The 23,517-nt window shown below is 42.5% G+C and overlaps 1 protein-coding gene across 11 annotated transcripts in view; it reads left to right on the plus strand.

Annotated features, from left to right (window-relative positions):
* Positions 1-23,517, plus strand: part of FHOD3 (formin homology 2 domain containing 3) — a 505,390-nt gene that overhangs the window by 391,454 nt on the left and 90,419 nt on the right. For 3 of the 11 annotated variants that reach the window (XM_034643279.1, XM_034643277.1, XM_034643282.1), the window contains 3 exons: positions 54-401; positions 799-873; positions 5,874-5,981. The exons of 1 other annotated variant lie outside the window; for it this stretch is intronic. In XM_034643279.1, the coding sequence (XP_034499170.1) occupies positions 54-401; positions 799-873; positions 5,874-5,981 (531 nt within the window). The remainder of the gene's footprint in view (positions 1-53; positions 402-798; positions 874-5,873; positions 5,982-23,517) is intronic. 7 more of the 11 variants (XM_034643284.1, XM_034643286.1, XM_034643285.1 and 4 more) reach the window with 4 other exon arrangements.

The following is a 23,517-nucleotide window of genomic DNA, read 5'->3' on the forward strand; positions in this document are numbered from 1 at the left end:
TAACCTTTGCTTTCCTTTCCTTTCCCTGCTTCCCTTCCTCCCTGCTGGCTCAGCAGAGAGGCCAGACCTGCCTCGGGGCAGAGCCCCGCCAGAAAGGATGCTGCTCCCGAGACCTCAGCCCTCTCCAGTGCCACCTTGCAGGGAAAACGGCTTCCAGCCAGCACTGCGATGGGGAGTCCCTTGTGCAGCGGGTCCTCTGGGCCTGCCCTCCTGTCACCGCCCCTGACCCCTGCCCCTACCTCCCAGCCCTCCTCCACTGCACCTGGTCCCCTGAAGGCATCACCGACCATAGAAAAGCTGCCCTATGTGCCCCACAGCCCTTTCCACCTCTTCTCCTATGACTTTGAAGACTCGCCCTTGTCCGCCAAGGAAAAGGAGGCTGAGTCCCAGAAGGAAAGCAGGTAGATCCCGCCTCGTGGGAGGCCTGTGTGAGCTTCATCCAGGGAATGCGACACAGCATGTTGACTGTACCTTCGGGCTTGCCTTCTGCTTTGTTTGTGTGGATTCCAGTCCAAGCAGAGGGCAGTTGTGGCATAAACTAACTCCTTAACCACTAACTACCAGTATTTAGGCAAGAGGCAGAAGAAAATTGTCATCTGTTTGAATCAAGGAGCTCTTCTGCTATAATACAATTACTAAAAATGGATTTTTAAGCATAGGTTTTTAAAAATATGCATGGTCTGACAAAATCTTTACATCTTGCACCTACCTGTGTGGTGTGGGACCTGCAGGATATAGCGAAGTGTCCTGCCCCCTTTCCATGCAGTGTTTTGAGTGGGATTTTCCTTCCTTTAACAGTCCCTCTGATTCTCTCCATTTGAGCACGTATTCTGCCTCTGAACCTTACAACTTCCGGTCTTTCTCTTCTAATAGGTGGGTTGTCTTTATTTTCTCTTCCTTTTCTATTGCTTTCTCTTTCTATTCTAATGTATGCATTTTTCTTTCAAAGATTGCTCATAGCTCCCCATGAGATGGCAAGCAATTGTGGTTTGAATCCCTTCACAGGCATTGATGCAAGTACATTATTTAAGTATGAGCGCTGTGATAATTCTTGTAAAAATTGAAGAGAGGAGCAGAAGAAGGGAGGTGTGTAAATCAGAACTGCACAAGGAAATTTTAGCAGGTGCTTGTTGCGTGCCTGTGTGCCTGCCCTTCACTATTGCCTGGGTTAGGAGTTCTCTGCAGGGTGGGGAAAGGAGGACAGAGGGTTTGAATATTTTGAGCAACCAATTGTCCAAAATCAATGATTGGTAATACTGATGGCTGCTCCTATCTTAGAGTAATAATCATTGATAACCTTTGTATATTATGAGCTGGGCCCTATACTTGCTATGAAATTAGCATCTTAAAATATTACTTAATGCTAAGAGGTAGGTTCTGTTCCCAACCCTTATTTACAATGAGGAAACTAAGGCACAGAGACCCAGGGAAGTGGGGAGTGGTTTCTGCCCCAAGCATCCTGCTCCAGGTTCTGGTTCTAACTTGTAGGTTGTGCAGGCCTCTCTTTTAGGCAGTCTGTCTCTCTCCTGCCTGGGGTAATCTACACAGCAGCTCCAAATACCAGGCCTGAACCCCGGACGCTCCCCACCAGGGGTTCTTCGGGCAAGTCCTTGTCAATGAAATGCTTTTGCCAGAGCCTGTGTTTGGGGGACCCTCGGCCTGGGTGCCCAGCAAGAAGTTAGGCCTTGATTTGAATGAAGGCTTATGGGACCCAGACCTGAAGAACAGCTCTTTCACATCACAAATAGGACCAGTTGCAGCAGGTGTCAGACACTCCGTCTAATAGAAGAATTAATCTAGAACTGTGACCATCAACCTTTCTGCTTACATACGACCTAAGAATATTTTGAAACTTCCCTCAAAGTTTTTTTTTTATTTAAATTTATTTATTTAGAAACAATGAAAGAGCACAAATGTGCACATGGTGCTGGGGAGGGGCAGAGGGAGAGAATCTCAAGCAGACTGTTCTCTGAGTGTGGAGCCCTACATGACCCATGAGATCATGACCTGAGCCGAAACCAAGAGTCAGAGGCTTAACCAACTGAGCCACCCAGGCGTTCCATACTTCCCTCAAAGTTTAGACTGTCTAAAGTTTTTTGTTCGGAGTTTAAAAAGCTGTAAAAGACATCATCTGTCTACTATATATGTGCTTTAAATTCCTTTTTGTCAAAACCTCGGGGCTTCAGATTTAAGCGATTAAATTCTGGGAAACACCTACATATGTCTGATTGGCAAAGCCTGTCCTCAGGCGAATGAGACTGAATTTCTGTCAGAAAAAGTCTGACTTCATGTTTCAATTCAAATATGCACATGTCCCTGTGACAACCACCTCACTTCTAGAACTGAGAAGCAAAACTGCACAGACCGTGAGGTATTTGGACTAATTGCTCAGGTATTTGAAAAACCAATGGAGGGAAAAGCGCATTATGCTTATTTTATTACTTTAATTCCATTTAAACACAATTCACAGACAGGTGGGCAGGTAGATAGAGAAAGTGGGGGAGGCCTGGCTCTGAGTTTACTCCTGGATAAGGTAGTGCCTTCTCCTTCCTCAGCATTTCTTAAGGGATTCCCTCAAGAATTGCCCGCACTACTCCTTTGCCCAGCACCCCGGAGCTGTTGATGCTCAAAGCAGTGCCCCACGCTGATTTGGCTTGAGTGAGGGTGTTGCTTTTTTCCCCCAAATGCGGAAGGCAGTCATGGGAGGGGAGGCAGAAGAGGAGAACTTGGAGACCCTCGGAGAGGCCGTAGGCAGACCCATTTTAAGAAAAGAGCAGATACAGAACCTGGGGCTCTGAAGCTCATTTCCTCTTGTTTCAAGGGTGGCTTTATATGCCTGCAGGAGTGTGTGAACTCCACCGTGAGCACCTCCAAACTGCAGGTTTTCTATGAGTCTCCTCTGGGTCTCACACTGTGGGCTCGCTGGATCTCTCACATGATTTTTATGGAGTGCCTCCAATATGGCTCTTAGGCCCTCCGAGAACAGTATCTACGTGCAAGTTAAGAGCTGTACATTTGACTGGAATAAAAATAACTGGGCAACCTCATCTTCGCCAGCAGGGTGGTGTTAGCCCATGAAGGTGACTCTGGACTTTCTGGTGATGGTCTCACAGCCTCTGATGGGGCTTTCCTGGGCCCAGGTCCCTCCCACTTGGTCGTCGCTACTTGCTTATAGTCCTGGGGGATGGGAGTAATAGAAACACATCTCTGGGATGAGTATACACATATATTAAGAAAAACAGCTTCATGCTTGTGCATAGGATTGCCTTATAGTTAACTGAGGATTTTTTATAATTATTAATCTTTTGTCTGACAGGAATTTGAATGCTGTATAAATATTGTTTGTACCTGTTAATTTTCCGATGTTCACTGACTGGTTTTCATGGAGTCTGTACAGCTCAGTGGTTGACTGCCATTGAACCAGTTCTAGTAGATACCAACCAGTTAGTCATGGAAAGCACCAAAGGAAAAAAAAAAAAGTATAGTGGACTGAGTGAGTTGTATGATCTAGTTCGTTGGGCTGAAATTGAGAAGCAAAACTGAACAGACTGTGACATATTCGAATTAATTGCTCAGCCATTAGAAAAACCAAAGCAGGGGGAATATGCGTTATGCTTGTTTTTATTTCCATCAGGTCATTTAAACTCAATTTTAGTAAAGTAATCCTGTTAATACATTCTCCAAGATGCCCACTTTTGGTGGGAAGGGCATTGTTTTAGATGCTTGCATGGAGTAACGAGCTGAGTGTCCAGGCGGCTGGGAGATGCGGGGCTGAAGCCTGAGCACAGGGGCCCCGGCTCCCTAAGAACTCAGCTCCTGACAGCAGCCTCCTTCCCTGCCCACGTCACAGTGCTCTCTGCCCACGTCTCTCCCTCTCCTCCACTCCTGAGCTTCTTTCTCCTTTCTCTGCCACTTCCTTTCTTTGTATGTTCTTCTCATCCTTTGCTTCTCTGCCTTCTCCATGCCCTGTGGTTTGGGAGCACTCTCGAAAAGTCAAACTAACCCTCACATGGAGAAGCAGTTAACCTGTTAGACATGTAGCATGGTGGGTTTTTAAAGAAAAAAGAAAAGGAAAGCCCAGAAACCAAGTCCCATGAAGGTGATGTGTTAACTGAGGAGGCCGGTAGAGTAAGATTGTGTGATCTGAGCCGTCATCTGCCAGGTGGCATGCCTGGGTACTAAGCACGGGCCTGATGTGTGACACCAAATACACAAAAGGAGCAGTAACTGAGCAGACCAGACTTAGCACAGGATGGATTTGGGATAATATAAATATTTTATTTCCCGTTATAATAATGTAATCTATGAAGTCAAATGGAAAATGTATGTCTATATTCCACTTTTTAAAATAGATGACCTGTTCTTAATTTTTTCTATACAAAGCTTTTGATCTTTGAGAATATTTTTATACAGTTGTAATCTAACTTGGTATAAATATTATATTCTGATGTTTTGCTTCAGCCTGTATATAAACATTTCCCCTGCTATCCTGTACAGAATTGGCAATCATTTTTAGTGGTTGCATAATATTCCATTGATAAATAACAGATCACAATTTTTAGCCATTCTTGCGTTGTTACCTACTTGGGTAATTTCCAGCTTTCCCACCATGATCTTAATAATGTTCCAGTGAGTATTGCCATGCATGACATTTTCAGTATGTAAATAATCATAAGATTATGTTAGCTTCCCAAAAATAGGCTTGCTTTTGTGAAAAGATATCCACATTTGAAGTTAAGTTGCTTCCCAAAATGATTCATGCTGATTTCTGTTGATGGGCGCTTGGACTGGATTCACTGTGTAGGAAGGTCTTTGTATGCTTATATCATAGTGACCCAGGGGGTCCCACACACCCACACACAGTGTCCCCGGCTAGTTTAGGGGAAGGAGTCGGCCCTGCCTTGTGGCTGACTAGGTTGAGAGGCAGAACTCGCTGAATCTCATTATTTGTAACTAATCATGAGTGTCGGCTCTCCACCCCCCACCACCACAAGGGCTTCAGGGGATGATTTGTTTTCTGGGAATATACAGTGATGATAGCTAAGTGCAAACTGCTAAAGGACAGCTATTCTGAAAAACAGAAAACTCTAACAAATCCTGAAACTTGTCAGAGATGACTGGGAAATGATAAAGACTCATTTAAACCCGGTGGCTGTACTCTTGGTTCAAAAGAAATATTGTTATACGCAACTAATGAATCATCGAACTTTACATCAAAAACCAGGGATGTACTGTATGGTGACTAACATAATATAATAAAAAATATTATAATAAAAAAATAAAATAAAATACAAAAAAAAAAGAAATATTGGCTGAAACCGTGCATCCGTGTACCTCTGGTCAGCAAATCGGTTCAGAAGGTCTGAGGACATTTTCTCCTTGGTCGTTGGGCATGTGACATGATTGCATTTAATGAATGGCATTGATTTGGAGAATTTTTAATAAGATGTTGGTTTAGCTAATCATTTGGTATTTTCTACAGATCTTTGATGGATTTAACACTAGTTGTAGCACCATGAGAGGCACGAAGAATCTTCATAGATTCAAATGAAAATAATTTGGATTTTTTGTTAGCAAAGAATTTTAACGTACATTTAACAATGAAAGATGATGGCTTTATTTAAACCCTTTATCATAAATCCTGCTGCCTAACAGGGTTGGCCTTTGGGAAACCTCTCTAAATGAGAAGTAATCAAACAAAGCAATTAGTAAATCTCTTTAAGTTAGAATAATCACTAATGGTATTAGCATTTCCAAGCCTGTTTTTCTTGCAAAAATGAAGATAGTTTGCTAAATGTTATTCATTTACTGACTTGTACTCATTTCTCTGTCCTTCCACCCTCTTCCCCACCTTAAACTTTGACGCTATTTAGATACAACAGCCTTGGCAACACCTCTTATCACTCAAGACCTTCTGGATCTGCTGTGCCCACCACCCCCACGTCATCTCTCTCACCCCCACAGGAGGCCAGGCTGGAAAGGTAGGTTTTATAAGCATGCTGATCGCTTCACTGTTGTCCAGTGAAGGAAATCCGTTCGATTGAGGGACTAAAGGAAAAGTATAAATAAAAAGCAGAATCTGAGGTATTTTCCTTTATATAATAGAGTCCGGAGGCAAGAATATCTTCTCTTTCACACTACCTACAAAGTAAATATTTTATTAGAGGTGGTATTTGTTACTATTGCCTCATCTGCCTACAGACTTTACATAGAAAGTATAAAAATTTGTTCCCAAATATGTGAATGTTTTGACCTATGAGAAACTGTTCTAGATTTTGTGTAAGGTCTGTATTTGGTACTATACACATCAGTTTTTACCTTTGAGTGATTAATTCCATATAAATCAGGAGATAGTGGGCCCATAAAGGTCAGTACCTTGGTAATTAATCCAGGACCAACCAGAAGAGAAAAGAATTGCACTGGTCCATGGAAGGAATGTAACTTGGCAAGAGTATTAGACCACTAGAAATTAACTAATTATTACTTCTGGAAGCGAGTGATTGCACAAGGATGTGTTTACAAGGAAAAGGTAAGACCTGTAATTTTAGAACAATTAAAAACAGTTACCCTTATAGGGCAAGAGTGCTGAGTTAGAGAAGACTGGCTAGGGTTCCAAAATACTCACTGCGAAGTTATTTAATCCCTGAGGGTGAAATGCCACTTATGCCAACTCTTACCTTAGAGGGTGGTTTTGATGAGCCAATGAAAAGGTACCCATGAAAGTGCTGTGTGAACCCCACCATGTGGGTCCAGTGGGAAGTGACAATATGTGATTAAGATAGAACATCCAGCGGCTCATGACTGATCAGAAATCTAGACAGGAGCAATTCACCAAGATCATTTGCCTCAAATCACGAATTTAAAGCAAACTCAACCTGTATTCCATACTCTGATCATCTTCTGTGTATTCTGAAGTGTGTTTTGCTGAGCATGGCTGGTGATTTGAGGTTTGGTTGGGATGGACAGCAGGCAACACCTTACAGCCCCAGGAAGAGGGGCTGTCCAATAAGCTATTTAACCCATCACGTTAATTTCCAAGGTGTCATGTAAACTCCACTCTGTCAAAATCTCAGGTTCCACAGCCCAGCATGGCCCTGGGCTGGGCATATTTGGACTTAGTTAGGTCTTGGCAGTAAGATAACAAGTTGATTAGATTGAAGACCCTCTGGCCTTCACCTTGGGGAACCTCTTCTTGGATCAGCTGGAATCACTTCTGGTCTCAGAGAAGTCACTGATGAAGAGGATCTTTGTCTTAAGGGATGTGGGATTTGGGGCCAAAGTCAGGAATATTAGAGTGTTTCTGATATTACATCTCATATCTTGTACCTGCTAGGTGGACAGCAACTTGGGAACAAGGACCAGGCCCATTCATTGCTGTGTCCCCCACGGTACCTGGGGCCTGGCTATGGCAGAGCTGGTGGTAACACTAGTTGAAGGATCAGGTGAATTACCCACTTGTTGGCTGGGGAACAGTGTGGAGAACCCTGAAGTTGATGAGTTATAAGGGTGGGAAGTTTGCAGGTGTCCAAAGCCCTGGGCTTTAGGGGAAATTTCCCCTAGGTCCTAAAGGGGAAGCACCAGCCTCTGCCTCCTTCCATCCCCTGGAAGCCCAGTTCCAGGTTTGAGCTGGGGAGTCCTCTGGAAAGACTCCCGCCTGTGTCTCTTTCCCTGCTTGGTCTGGCTGTGTGTCTCCTGGGGCCCGGGGTGGGGCGGGGATGAGGATTAAAAGAGGAAGGGTGGAGCTGGATCCCAGAGTGCTTGGGGATGGGTCTCGTCTTCATCCTGAGACTTCAGGAGCTGTTAGGGTTTTGAAGCAGTTGGTGAGGTGCCCTGACACACCCATAAATGGAGTCCATGGGTTGAGGCCACAGGGACAGGGGCTGCCAGAAGCTGCCTCTGAGTCCGAGAGAGTTGACCATGCCCAGGAAGGGCAGTGGCCACTTGAGGGGTACAGTGGGCTTGGGCAGACTTGGAGGAGGGTGGGAGCAGGGGTAGCAGAGTGAGTGAGGGTTCAGGCTTGCTGGAACATGAGGATGTTAGAAACTAGGAACTGAGACAGAAGTTACTGGAAGAAAAGCAAACAGAAGGTGGAGATATTCAGCCTGGGGTATGCAAGGCATGAGGAGTCTGTATGACACCCAGGGAGATGTTGGGGATGGGGGCGCACAGGGAGGTGGACTCAGTGGTCCTTGGCTTGAAGAACGTACTGGCATGAAATACCTCCAGGCAGCCTATTGAGACCTGGTGACCAGAGAAACCAGTAACAGGGTCCTTTCCTCTCCTAAGTCGTCTGTTCTCTCTTACAGCACACTCTGCCACAGAAGTTCTTTACCTGTACCATCTACTGTATCCACTAGCAAGTAAAGCTTCAAAGAGTTTATCACTTCCTTTACATTTGCATGTTTTTTCCCCCAACTATCACCGTCTATGGCTTTGCAAAACCATGTGATGAATTATTTGAAACATCAGATGTGCTGCTTCCTTATTAAGACCAGCAAGTCCCCAGGCCTGTCTGTGCCACCATGTTTTACTCTAACCTTGCTGCTTATGTTGGGTGACTACAAAAAAAAAAAAAAAAAAAAAAAAAAAAAAAAAAGAAAAATAAGGAGGGCCCCCAGCTCCAACTCATATTTGTATACCATCACCCAAATGTACAATGTCAGTTGTATTTATTATAATATATAGTTTAATACTATATATTTAATGAGTCTTGGATGTCACTCATAATCTGTTCACATTTACGACGATTTCCTGCCCTATTAAGGTATATGATTGTTTTTACTGAGGTATATACTTCAGTAGAATCTGTAAGATTATTGAGATGTTTTACACACCCTTAATTATTGAAACCAAAATGAAAAACTCAGGAAAGACGTTCAAGTATTAAGAACAATAGTTGCATTTTTGCAGTGGGAAACCACATCTTCTGTTAACACACTCCTGATGAATAAACAGCTTATCAGGGTGCCGTGCAGTACTGGAAAGATCTAGAACTCTATTCCCTTGATTTGGAAGTAAGACTCCTTTCCCTGAAGTCCTAGGAGAATTAGGCCGGCCAAAACACCCCTTCAGGCATGTTGGACCACTTACAACCAGCCCAAATACCACCAGGCATCATTGTGAGCTTAGAGTTTTCCATATTTTTCCCGAGCATACTCGTATATTGGACGTTAATCAAATTTGCAATGATAAATTGACCTAGAAGAAACAATATACAGAATTTAGCCAAGGCAAGGGTATTAAAATGAATCCATCTCCACATCTCCTATTACAGCTTCATTTATAGGGCTCTCTTTCAGAAACAACGTAACATTAATTTCCATGAAATTGCAAGTCGAATGATGCCAAAACAAAAGAAAATAAGAAAACCAGAACCATTTGCACAGGCCTTCAGGGATGCAAGATGCAAGTGTTTCATGAAAGCAGACTTTCTAAATGCTTCAATTTTGAAAGTGTGCTTTTTGAATGGAAATGTTCTAAATATATTTTAAAGAAAAAACTACAAGATTATTTGAACCATTCATGTTGAGTATTCAAATGAGACAAACAAGCAAGGATAATTACACCAGAGCAAACGCGTCTGGGAAGTTGGGGAGGGCAGGGCGGGTTCTCTTCCCATTCCTGCAGTGACATCTCCATCTTGTGGGCCTTTTCAGAAATGGCGGCCAGGTGCTTGTTTGGTGTGGTGACTGCAGTTCCTGGGTGACTGTGAGGGGGTTGGAAGTCCAGTGCCTGGGGCTGAAGGTACTTTGAGGCCATTAGTCTTGGCGCTGGGCCTGGGAAGTTCTCTGATAATGAGGCCCAGCTTATACCACGAAAGGGGGCATTAGCTGGTCAACACACTGAGCACTCAGTGGGAGCTCACTGGAAGAACCCCAGGCCGAGATTTCAGGGGGCAGGGGTGCCTGCTTTGTGCACTCAGGAGCTGAAACCTGAAGGAGCAGGATGTGCCTTAAGCAATGGTTGTGTTCTCTCTTCCCCTAACAACAGTACCGTTGGTTACTGGAAATGACAGTCACCTGCCTGTTTTATAAATGCATATCAGGAGCCTTTAGAAAATTTGGGAATTATCTGTCCTGTATACTTGTCCCAGCAGAGTTTTTCCTACTTCCTGGACAACAGTAAACCCACATATAAGTAATGGAACCTACATTGGAGTAATAATGGATAATAAGGGATGAGTAAAGGATGCAACTTTAAATATTATTTTTATATGGGCTTTACGTGTACACATGTAGCATTTAGAAGGTGGGAAGGGCTGGACAGTGAAAGTGAAGCTCTCTCCCCAGAAGCAGCTACTCCTGGCAATTTCTTAGGTATGCTTCTAGAGATCTTTGATGTTCGCAGAAGCGTATACATGCTTCATAATCTTTACACAAATAGTCATACACTATACAGACTATTCTGCATCTGCTTTTTCACTTAAAAAATATATCTTGGTCCTTCCCACCACAGTACTTATTGGATTCTTTTTAATGGCTGCGTCATACTTTTTTCTCTTCCTGTACCCAGTTCCATATTGATGGGCCCCCGTGTTTTGCTGTGACCAGTGACACTGCTGTGTAATCATTACCCATGTGTCACATTACATGTGTGTGGTTATCCATAGGATAAGTTCCTAGAAATAGATTTAGTAAGTCAGTTGTTGATGCATTTTAATTTTTGTCAAATTGCTCTTCATGAAGATTGTACCAGTTTTGAGTGTCAACCATAGTGTGAGAGAGCTTGTTTGCCCATCCCCCTGCAAAAGGATCATTCAACTTCTCAACCATTGGTCACCTGGTAGTGAAGAGCTACATGTCAGTAAAATTTAAATTTGTGCAGTAAAATTTAAATGTGATCGAGCATGTTCTCATACTTCCTAAGCCTTTAATATTTCCTTTTCTGTGAATGTTTGGTTCATGGTCATTGAGTTCTTACCCAAGTGTAGAGGTAATTTATAGACTGTGATAAGAGCAGCAATTATTTTTCTCAATCATTGGTCTTTTTACTTCATTTCTGGTGGTTTTGCCATGCAGAAAAATTTATATTTTATGAGTTAAACGTATTAATCTTTTTTGTCTTCTGGTTTTGTGTTCCCCAACAGGAAAGCCTTTTCTCCCATGCTTGCTTCTAGAATTTCGAGCTACAATTTTCACATTGAAATATCGTATCTATCTGGAAGTTATTTTGGCACTTAGCATGAGGCAGAGATCCACCTTAAATATTGTCACTTGTTTGCATATCATTTATTGAATAATCCATCATTTCCCTACCAATTTGTCCTACACCGACAGGAACACAGATTCGTGCGTGGGTCTGTGTTCAAACTGTTCCCTTAGGAGCATCTCCCGTCTCCTGCCTTCTCGAGGCTGTCAGGAGCTCTCCTTCCTCCCAATTCTTGTCTTTACTATTCAGTCGGTCGTCTTTGCAGTAGGAATGTATCATGGGCCACCTTGAAACAGTCCCATTATTTTTGTCATCTGCTATTGTGTGGTTTTTTTTTTTTTTTAATGGTGATTGACATATGGAATAGAGAATGAGGAGTATTTGGGGAGCCCGGGACGGAGCAGCGAGGACTAGGGGAATGGGAGCCTGCTGTGTTGAGCTGTGACTTCTCCCGAGTCAGGCTCCCCCTTGTGCGATCTCACTTCCTGTGACGCCCTTCAATGCATGTCTCCACCATTGGTGTGGCAACTTCTTCCTCGGAATGAAGATGTCTGTTTCCATGCATTTCCTGCCTTTCAGTAACTTTAGCTCTTCTACTTATTACCTGCCTGGCAGGCCTTTTGACTGTTGCCCTGAGTGTAACTTGCTGATACCTGAGTCTTCCTCAGCCTGATTTCCTCCTCCACGTGGGCTCTGTTGAGCGTGGATCCGCGTGCTTGTGTTCTCTTGCTCTGGTCAGCTATGGGTTTTATCACTTCTTGCCTCCACTAGTACCTACATGTACCTTGAAGTTTTACTTGTTTGGTCTTCAAACCACTGCTTTCTCCAAATATATGATTCATGTGTTTTTCTGGATCTCAAATACTTGCTGGCTATGTTCCATCACTTGATCTATGAACAAAGTACCATATAGATCAAGTTAAAAATTGTGTTAGTAGAGTCAAGAGCCCCACTGTACAGTGGGGCTTTAAAGTTTTTTTAATTTTAAATTTAAATTGCTCAAAGTAGGTTTTTAAAAAAATATTTATTTGGGGGGGGGCACGCGTGAGAGCACAAGCAGGGGGAGCAGCAGAGGGAGAGGGAGGGGCAGACTCTCCGCTGAGCAGGGAGCTCGATGCAGGGCTCGATCCCAGGATCCTGGGATCATGACCTGAGCCCAAGGTAGACACTTAGGCAACTGAGCCACTCAGGCTCCCTGTCAAAGTAGATTAAAAAAAAAAAATAAACCTCGAACATCACTTAGAAAACCCTGAATTGCTTATAAAACTGAATAAAAGACATTGCCTTATTATGTGATCACAATTAATGACACCCAGTCCATAACTGCCAATGGGAAATAAAAGTCACCAATGCGGACTGACTCCCTACCATTCAAAGAAGTTGTGTTCTCCTTTTACCGTGTGGACTTCCTATTTGCCTGTCGCTAATTGCTGAAAGCAGTGTTGTTGCACTGAGTTCCTGTGAGGCTTGGGGTGGTCCTGATTAACCAGCTATGTTACGTCCCAAGCGCAGGCAGGGAGAAGCGCCGGTACAGCGGCCGAGCGAGTTGCAGTAGGTCTGGCTCCCTGACGGCAGCTTCATGCGGTGACCCGAGGTCTTGGGAGACCTTCAGCCCTCTGTCCTGCAGGAGGACTCCGAATCCTCAGCAGACGCTAGAGACTCTTTCTCCCATAAATGTTTTGGGGCCGACTCCTCACCATTCCTACTACCAGAGATTTAGTTCAAGATCTAGGTCATGCCTGGACTAGCTGTTGAGTGATAAATGTCCTTCTGAAATGTAGATCTGAGCAGGTGGCTTTTCCTGCTTAGAAACCTTGAATGATCCCCCCGCCCCCCCACTGCCTATCAGTGAAGCCCAGAACGATTAACATCACCGATAGGATCTCTCACATTTGGGTCCTGCGTGCACCTTCCAGCTTCATCAGCCATCATGTCCCCCGTCCTCACTGCACTTCAACCCCATGGAGATGCCACCATGAGCATACCAGGCTCTCCTGAGGCCCCTTCCTTCAAATTTGTCTGTTCTTTGACTAACTTCTCCTTTATTCATTCACTTGATTCCTTTTTGGCCTCCAAGAGCCACGTAGATGACATCTGTCCTGTAAAACCTCTGACTTCCTCAGACAGAATGAGTTGTAACGTCTCTGTGGGTTCATATACCTCTATTTCAGTTCTTGACCCTTCAAATCATTATGTATTTATTCTTTTGTTTCCAAAATGGGGCTCACAAATCTGCGTTAGTCTATGGGAGTGGACTTGGGTCCATGGGATCAGGATGGCTAACTTTCCTAGACTGGCCATTTTATTATAAGATTTGGGGAAAATCATTAAGACAAGCAGGACTGTGCTCTATGGGATCCATGTTCACATGACTGAGAAAGAGACCATTTTTCTCTTTGCAAGGCAGAAAGCCCTTGGTGCTGATCTCCCGTCCCTTGCCTTCTCCTGTAGGATGACTGCTGCTGCGTCAGTGCTGTCGGGCGGCAGCCCTTTCTGTGTCTCCCGCATGAGGCTCCCCAGCTCCTGTTCGCTGCCCTGCCCCATACCTCTTTGTCAAATGAATAGGCGAACAGATGCCTGGCCAGGTTTAACCTCACAGAATCCTGTTTTCTTCCTTTGGAAAGTGGGATTAGAATAGATTTTTTTTTTAATTAGACAATTCTCTCATCCTTGTTTATATAAAAGGTAAGCACAGCAACCTTTAAAGGGTATGTTTCGTAATTCCGTTGGGAAGTAAGAACAGTGTGTGTAACACTTAGCGTTAGGTGCGATTTATAGCAAGGAAATGTAACTGCTCGCCATCAAAGTGCGGATGGAGCAGCTACACCCACAGAGCGGCGGACAGCTGCACACGGAGCCCCTGAGCCGTCCCCCTTCTGTGCACCTGCTCCTGGTGGGTCAGCCCCTCATGACCAGGTTTCCGGTTATCACTGGCCACCGTGGTGTTGCACTATCATTGTACAAAGATTACGGAGTGAAAAAGGGTAAGAACGGGGAAGAGATTTCTCACTCTGAAAATGTCGTCCTGGGTCCCTTGTCCCATTTCCCCCACCGCTTCCTACAAAGCCCAGCCATAAGTAAATAAGCTTTACTATGATAATGGGAGAGGCTGACTTTCTTCCTGGGTTGCTTGTGAGAAAGAGTATGTGTGTGTAGACAGATAGCAAGATATTTAGATAGAACTCCCACCCACACCCTTTCTCACTCTCCAATCTTAGTACGGTGCCAGGGCAAAACCAGGGTAGCCGGTGACATCCGGAAACCTAGCCATTGGGGGCTGCACAGACTCATACACACACAGTGACTCCTGAATTTCATTCAGTAAATATTTATTCAACGCTCACGACGGACCACCTCTGCCAGCAAGAGAATCCAGCATTGATTTAATCAGACCCTGCTCCTGACTTCACTGGGCTCACACTCTAGCGTCAGAAAGAGAAGATAAGCAAACTATCAGCAAATAGAGAGTTTCCATTGCAGTAAGTTTTGTGAAGAAAATGAAATTTCATAGAGAGAGGCCATCAAATTGGAGAGCCCAGCATAGGTGCTCAGTCCTGGTGAGGGACACCTCTCGTAAGAGGTCTGGGAAACTGAGTCACCGATACAATACCTGTTGCATTTTATCCCAGGTTTGACAGCTCTCATGATGAGATGAGCAAGCCCATTTAAATGAGGGAAATTTAAAAGAAAATACAGTCCCCATCTGTCTTCAAAACATGATCCTGAGCTGGAGAACTGTGTTTGGAAGAGATTCGGTGTTTAGAGAAGGGGTAGGCAAGCATGGGAGGTGTAAGTTGGCCTGGAGAGGAGAGGAAGGTAGAAGTCAGGGAGGATGGACCTTGGTCTGGGCCAGCAAGGCCAGGAAGCCACGGCACAGGAAGTGCTGGTGGCAATCCTTATTTTGGAAGCTGCCAGGAGAAGAGTTTAATTACGAAGCCACATTGGGTTCGTCCTGGAGCTGTGACGGGAAGACTGGCCTCCTGGCTGGCAGACTCATTTAGTCTTGGACAGGGGGGAGAAAGTAAGAACGAACTGGCAAGAACTGCTATGAGCCTGGGGTCAGGGCCTGCAGAAGGGGCCAGGGGACAGGTCAAAGCATGATGCCAGCTAGGCCTAGAGGGATGGTCTCATGCCTTGCACGTAAGTGAGCATAGTCACATGAGGCTGCACGTGGGACCAGTCTCCGTGGCATGCTGTATGCGCTCTGCTCTTCCCCTCTGTGTCTGAGAAGCTCGGGCCTGTGCTGAAGCAGTGTGTGACAGGCTGGAGAAGGGAAAGCAAAAGGAACCCTTAAACCCGTGTCCCCATCTTTGATGGCAGAGGTCTCCAGGATCGTAGCAGTGATCATGGAGAAAGGTTACCTTTTTCTTGGGGCTTGCTCATTTCATCTTGAGAGCTGATTTGTAGCCACGAAGTGTGAAAGAAGATTTGGACATTTCCTCATTTCAGGACAAGCACATGCCTTTTATAGCTAGGCATAACCCAGAGTTACCTCTTCTCCTGTGATCATTAGATTGGGGGACCCCCAATTTCATAGGCAGGTTGTGAGGACAACCTCACTGTTGTGCATTGTTGAATTGCCATTTTATTACTGTTCTTTGACCTCTCTATCTTCATATTAAATTATCTACTTGTGAATTAAGTGATCATTTCAAATATCAGATGATTTGTGAACTTAGTTTGACTTTTGTTACTGTATCACCAGAGATAATTTTTTTAAAAAAGATTTTATTTATTTATGTGACAGAGAGACAGCCAGCGAGAGAGGGAACACAGCAGGGGGAGTGGGAGAGGAAGAACAGGCTCCCAACGGAGGGGCCCGATGTGGGACTCTATCCCGGAACGCCGGGATCACGCATTCCGGGATCACGCCCTGAACCGAAGGCAGACGCTTAACGACTGCGCTACCCAGGCGCCCCAGAGATAATTTTTTTAATAAAAAATATTGAAGATCTTCTTTTACGGATAAGACTTTTACTTAACTCCAGCTTACCAAAAGGAGTGTTGTGTGTTTAAATAGCTTTTGCAGTATAATTGACATAAAAAAGCTGAGCCAAAGTTTTGACATACGTATATGCCAGTGAAACCATTGTCACAGTCAGGATAATGCAAATATCCATCAGCCCAGACATTTTCTCATGCGCTTTGGTGATTATGGCTGCCGCTTCCCGTCCCAAGCAACCATGGGTCTGCTTTCTGTCATTATAGATTAGTTTACATTTTTTAGAGTTTCATGTAAACGTAATCACACTGTATGTACTCCTAGGGAAGGTTGACTTCTTTCAGTTAACATAACTGTTTTGAAATCCATTCATTTTGTTGTACGTTTAAGTACTTCATTCCTTTTTATTGCTGACTAGTATTCCATTGTATAAATATACCACAGTTTATCTGTTTACCTGTTGGTGGACATTTGAGTTGTTTCCAAATTTTGGCTGTGAACATTTGTTTGTAAGTCTTGGTATGGAAGTGTGCTTTCATTTCTTGTTGGTTAAATATCCAGAAACGAAATGGCCAAGTCCTATGGTAGGGGCATGTTTAGCTTTTTAAGAAATTGCCAAGCTGTCTTCCAGAATGGTTGTACACCAGAGTACTGCTGGCCTCATAAAATGAGAAGAAATGTATTCCTTCCTCTTGAACTTTCTCTAAGACATTGGTCCACACTGGGGGGTCTGGCCTCACGGGCTTGTTTAAATGCCCAGCTCTGCTATCTCCCCAGTGTGACTCCTCTGGCCTCCATTTCCTCCCCTATAAAGGGGAGAATAATGGAACTTTGTGCAAGAGGTCATAGGGTTAAAAGAACCATTTCACATAAAATAATTGCCACACGGTATTGTCTCCATAAATGGTAACTCTTAGTACCCACTGCATTTCAGTGAAATGGAGTTCCTGTCTCAGACATCCTGGCGAGGGAGGCTTTAACCAGATGGGTTTCTGGGGCAGCCCCTGGGGGCCTGGGATGGCCAAGATTAATTATTGCAATTCCTCTCCCTCAGAGTATATCATCCGCTCCGTTGCAAAATCTCTCTCTGGCTCCTCTCCACCTGCATTCTTAGGTGGCTTCACTTGGTTGCAGTTGCCTCGGGTGTAACTTCCATGACTTCAGCTTTCCAGCTGTGTTCCGGGGTGGCACGCCGTCCCGGTGACTCAGCCGGCTGGAAGCCGTGGCGGGAAGGTGCAGATCAAATCCCCAGCCCACTTGCACCTCAGGCTGGAAACTGCCTGGGTCATATTCCAGATCTAGTCTTGAGGATGGCAGCTTAGCTATTCCCCCTGTGTTTAGAGATTTTAGGCTCCCCACATAAAATAAGATGTGTCATGCACCTGTTGTGGCCCAGATGCTGTTCTAAGCAAACACCTACCTAAACTCCCCTGTTAACCTTACCGCGTGCTTCATGAGTTGCAAGTAGTATTACCACCATTTGACAAACAAGTAAAGTAGGCTCCCAGGTGTTCAGTGATTGGCCATGCTCAGGTTTTCTCTAAGCCTTGTGCTCATTCCTTTTCGCCATAGCCGGCCCTCAGACCAGCCAAGATGAAACATCACAGCAATTTCCAATCACTGTAGGTTATTTTTTCCTGGAAAACTTAATATGAAAAATAAAAATCTGTTAAAGATGTCTTTATAAGGAGAAGAAATTACCATGCTAGCTTGAATTTTGCTATTTGGGTGTTGGGTTTTTTGTTTTTTTGATTTTTTTTTTTTTTGAGGATGATTTGGGATAGTCCCCTTTGTATGGTTTGAATGCATTCCGGCACTGATATTGTAGGTTGAGCCCATTTCCAGAAATGAGCTTTATAGGACCACAGTTTATATTCTCACATGTTGGGGTTATCCAGGAGACCTAGGGAAATTTAATTTATTAATATTATGTTTATAGTGTTTTGTTTCCATTATGACCGAAGTAGCTTATATGCATCTAGGACAGAAATCTCATGGGAGGGGGTCTTTTAATTCTCCCTTCCTGCCACAGGGATCTGTGTTAGGGTGCTCAAGAGAATGGATCTTAAGTTGCTCAAGGCCTTTTGTATCATTTCCAGAAAAGAGGAACCATTCTGTATTGCTTGGAGTTAACAGCTCACGTGTCAGTTCTTTCCACACTGAAATTTTAAATTAAGGAGACTTCATGTATTGTTAATGCTGCCCGACAGTGCGTTTGCTGTGTTCTGACCAGAGAGTCAACATGAGAGCGCTTCTTACGAGGTCCAAGTGGGCAGGAGCACAATCTGCAGGAAGAATGGCCTGTCCATTTGACTAAACTGGACCCTCCTTAACTTTCTCAAGTTCTAATGCTACTTTAATTTTATACAGGCTCTAATATCCACACTTTACATAAGGAAGTGATGTTAATATATGATATAGAGAAGCTTCACTGAGACTTCTTCAGCATAGCCTCGAATGGCCCATTATTGTTATGTATTAAGTTTTTCCTGAAATAAGTGGGAACATTTAGAAGAACAAACTAAAGTCAGAAGTGTAAGGGGAAATGGCAAGGTCCTTACCTTGCTCTTCACCCAAGAGCGCAGACCACCAAGTTTGCTCCTGTCTCTTACCTCTGAAAAGAGAACTCATATGGTAAAGCGGCTAGCACTTAAAAAGACAATTGCACAGGGCAGGCTGGGAAGTTGGGCTGGATTCAAATCCCCCACGTAGGGTAAAAACAGTCCCTAAAATAATTCTCCTGTGTAGAGGACCTTATTTTTTGTTTTAAAATTCTGGAACTAGGGGCACCTGGCTGCCTCAGTCAGTTAAGCGTCTGCCTTCGGCTCAGGTCATGATCCCAGGGTTCTGGGATCGAGCCCCACATTGGACTACCTGCTCAGCAGGGAGCCTGCCTCTTCCTCTCCCCTGCTTGTGCTCTCTCTCTCGCTCTCTCTCTCTCTCTCTCAAGTAAATAAGTAAAATCTTGAAAATAAATAAATAAAATTCTGGAACTAGACCTAACTTTTGATGTTCAGCTAGCTTGAGGCTTCAAAGATATTTGATATTAAAAGAGAAGTACTTTTGATTCTTACCAAGCAAAAGAATGACCTCCAAAAATATATTCCAGGCTTACAGAAGATTTTAGATAATGACAGAAAGTTATAGACTTATAAAGAACATTGTATATAAAATTGAAGCCCTTGTCCCTTTAACTTTTTTTCTTCCCCAGTCATGACCACCTGAAATTGGTTTTATCATTTCCATATATGTTACTATATTTTTGCTAAATATAAGCATATCCCTAAATAGTGTATGATTTTGTTTTGCATACATTTAAACTTCACAGAAATAACAGCCTACTATTCACATTCTTCAAAGTACGTTTCACTGTCAATATATCGTGCTTTGAGACTCATCCTTTTCACTCAAATCATTTTTCACAGGTATAGAGTAAAAATATACTATGTTTTTCTATATAGATGTTTCTAATCATTAACCATTAACAGTACAAAACAGTGTAACACATACTATTCTTGTATATTGGGCATCTTCAGCATGCAAAAGTTGCTCTTTAATATAAATCTGAAAGTGGATTTGCTGGGTTGTAGGATATGTATATCTTCAAATGTATTCAGTGCTTTTCCAAAATGATTATATCAACTTAGACTCCCAGAAGCAACATAAGAGAGTTTTTGTCTTGTTCTGTACCAATGCTTCATGTCATCAGGCATTAGTTTTTGTCAATCTGCAATCTGAGACATCTGAAACCATATATCACTATGGGTTTAACTTTCTTTTTCCCTCATTTCTAGTTAAGATGAGCATCATTTGTATATTTATTGGCCATTTAGTTTTCTTCTTCAGCAAAATGTCCCTTTTTTTTGGTCATTTTTGCTCATTTTTCCACTGATTTCTTTTTTCTGATGTGGAGTGGTTCTTTTTGTTGTATGTATACTAGTCCTTTGTGGTTTACATGTATTACAAGTAGCTCCTCCGAAGTGGTGGCTTTTCTTTATTCTTAAATACTCTTTAAATGCACACAAATTTCAAATGTTAATATATGTAAATGTATCAAGTTTTTTCCTGTTTGATTGCCCTTTTTGGTTTCTGGTATAAAAGTTTTTTCTTGAAATCTAAACATTGCAAAGTTGTACTTTCTACATTTTCCACTTAAACTCCCAGAATTTATTTTTGTGTTAGGTATGTGGAAGGCCTAATTATATTTTGTTTTATGTGGCTAATAGTCCAATTGTTAAATAGTCCATCACTTCCCACTGATTGATCAATTCTAACATTAAGATGCTCTTAATGTTCCAGCATTGAGTAATGTTTACCATAGTCTTTTAAAAAATTCTGTTTGCTAAATACCCATTGTCAGGCTTAAGACAGTGCTCTCCAATCCAGTGCTTGCTGAAGTTGGTTTGTTCGTTGTTGTTGTTTTTTTTAAAAACATATGAATATTGCATTTAAAGCTTTTCCTGCATCTAAAGAGTTAGTCATTGGTTTTTCTCCTATATCTATTACTGTCATTGATATCTTCATCTTTTTTTTTTTAAGATTTTATTTATTTATTTCACAGAGAAAGAGGCAGCAAGAGAGGGAACACAAGCAGGGGGAGTGGGAGAGGGAGAAGCAGACTTCCCGCTGAGCAGGGAGCCCGATGCGGGGGCTCAATCCCAGAACTCTGGGATCATGACCTGCGCCGAAGGCAGACGCTTAACGACTGAGCCACCCAGGCACCCTGATATCTTCATCTTAAACATCCTCGCATTCATTGGACAAACAAAACATGATTTTATTTCAGATTTTGCAGTGGTGTTTCTATTTGCAGTCAGTATTTAAGTTTCTTTTTTTTTTTTTCAAAGATTTTATTTATTTATTCGACAGAGATAGAGACAGCCAGCGAGAGAGGGAACACAAGCAGGGGAAGTGGGAGAGGAAGAAGCAGCCTCACAGCAGAGGAGCCTGATGTGGGGCTTGATCCCGTAATGCCAGGATCACGCCCTGAGCCGAAGGCAGACGCTTAACCGCTATGCCACCCAGGCGCCCCAGTATTTAAGTTTCTATCTTCATACTGTTCTTGTTCAGTTTTTGTGTCAGAGTATTACTAATCACATAAGATGAACTAGTGAACTCGTTCTTCATATATTCTGAAACTTTGTAGATGATTAAGATGAGCTCTGTTTTGATTATTTTATAGAAAATACCTTTAAAAATCTGAGCCTTGTGAGGTTTTTGTTTTGTTTTGGTGTGTGTAGATATATCTGTAATGAATTGATTCAATTTCTTAAGGTTCAAAGGGCTATCTAAAATATCTATTTCTTCCTCTGTCTGATATGGTAAGTTATTTTTAGAAAATCATCCATTTCTTCAAAGTTTCCAGATGTATTGTCATAGAAATTTCTCCTTATTTTCTCATCATTTTTCTCTCGTTATATTTGTAGTTGTATCTGTGTGCCGTTCTTGAATATTGCTTATTCATAGCTTTTTTCTTGAACAATTTTGACAGAATGTATTTATTATTATTTTAAAGAATTATAAATCAGCTTTGATTTTGTTGATTTTTCTCTATATATCTTGATTTCTCTATTTCATTCATCTTTGTTCATACCTTTATTTCCTTTCTTTTGCCTTCTTTGAATTTGTTCTACTGTTGCTTTTCGGATTATTGAGTTAACTTCTTTCCTAATATAAACACTGCAGGCAATAAATCTTCTAAGTACTAATATAGAAACATCCTCTAAATCTTGATATATAGCTTTTTCATTATAGTACCCTTTGAATGTTTTTTGATTTTCTGTATTTTTCTTCTTTGGCCTGAGTTATTTAGAAGTGTTTACAATTTTCCATTTATATCAATTTTTGAATTTTATTATTTTTGACCAGTTGCATTGTGGTTAAGAAGGTAGCCCATAGGAAACCAATTTTTGGTGCTTCTTTATGAGCTTTGTGGCAGGATTAGTGGTCAGTGTTTGGACGGTCTCTGTGTATTTGAGAAGAATGTGTTTTCTCTAACTTGGGGCATTGGGTATATATGTTCCTTTGTTATGTTAAACTTATTAGTCAAGTTAAAAAAATCTGTTGTGTCTGTGAAATTTCTGTCCATCACTGTGTGAGAGGTATAGTAAGCCTGTCCACTCTGTGGCTTAGATTTAGCTGCATATAACAGAAAAATAAATAACAGCAACTTAAGCAAGATAGTCTGGATTTCATTTATGTGAGGGGAAATCAAATTCTATACATGCCTGATTGTCCAGAGCTGATGTCAAAGCTCCCTAGTGAGCCTGGAGTTTAGGATTTGGTTGCTCCCTTCCTGTAGCTATCAGGAAGGCAATTTCTTCCCTCGACTTCTTCCACCTCTAAATGAGAGTGAGAGGCAGCTCCACTCTTCTAGGGAGAACGGCTGTGGGACTTATGGCAGAATGTGAGTGATATCAGTCACATCTTTCTCCTGCACTAAGGAACCTTGCGTTTTCCACTAGGCAGGCATGTTTTCACTGAATTCAAGTAGGATTTCACCCAACCAATATTTCAGAAATAGTTGTATCTTAGTTTTGGAATTTTTTTCAATAAATTAAGGCCTTGTTGTCCATACAGATTTGTTTTGTTATTCCCCAGAGGTCCAACAGACTCCTCTTCCCAACAAACTCCCTTCCTTATTTTTCACATGCTTACGTAATTTTCCCTTTTCCCACCCATTCTCCTGACTTAACATTTCCTGTGATACCCACCCCTGTGATCCCTCACTGAGGCCTCCCACAGCTGGCTGTCCCCATAATGCCATCTTCTGTGGACAGTCCAGATTGGGTGCTATCACTAAGAGTCAAGTCCTTTGAACATGCTGTATGTTCTTGGCTGCTCCTTGATGTAGAATGAAATTTCCTTAATTCTGATCAGATTTCAGACCATTGCTGTGTCTTTTTTCCTTCATCTGTTATCCCAACACCTGTTTTAAGATGACACAATTATCTTGAGGGGGTATATTGAGAATCTGGTGTATGGTAAAATATTTTAGCATATGTAAGATAGAAAACAGTTTTTTTCCCTAAAGATAGATTTATTTATTTTTATTGTATTTTATTTCATTTTATTTAAATTCAATTAACATATAACATATTATTGGTTTCAGAGGTAGAGGTCAGTGATTCATCAGTTGTATATAACACTTAGTGCTCATTATATCATGTAATTAATGCCCATCACCAGTTACCCCATCCCCCTACCCCCTCCCCTTTAGCAACCCTCAGTTTGCTTCCTATAGTTAAGAGTCTCTTATGGTTTGTCTCCCTCTCTGATTTTGTCTTATTTTATTTTTCCCTTCCTTCACTTATGATCCTCTGTTTCTTAAATTCCACATATGAGTGAGATCATATGATAATTGTCTTTCTCTGACTGACTTATTTCACTTAGCATAATACCCTCTAGTGCCATCCATGTTGTTGAAA

This window comes from Ailuropoda melanoleuca, chromosome 14 (assembly GCF_002007445.2).
Source record: "Ailuropoda melanoleuca isolate Jingjing chromosome 14, ASM200744v2, whole genome shotgun sequence".
Lineage (NCBI taxonomy): Eukaryota > Metazoa > Chordata > Mammalia > Carnivora > Ursidae > Ailuropoda > Ailuropoda melanoleuca.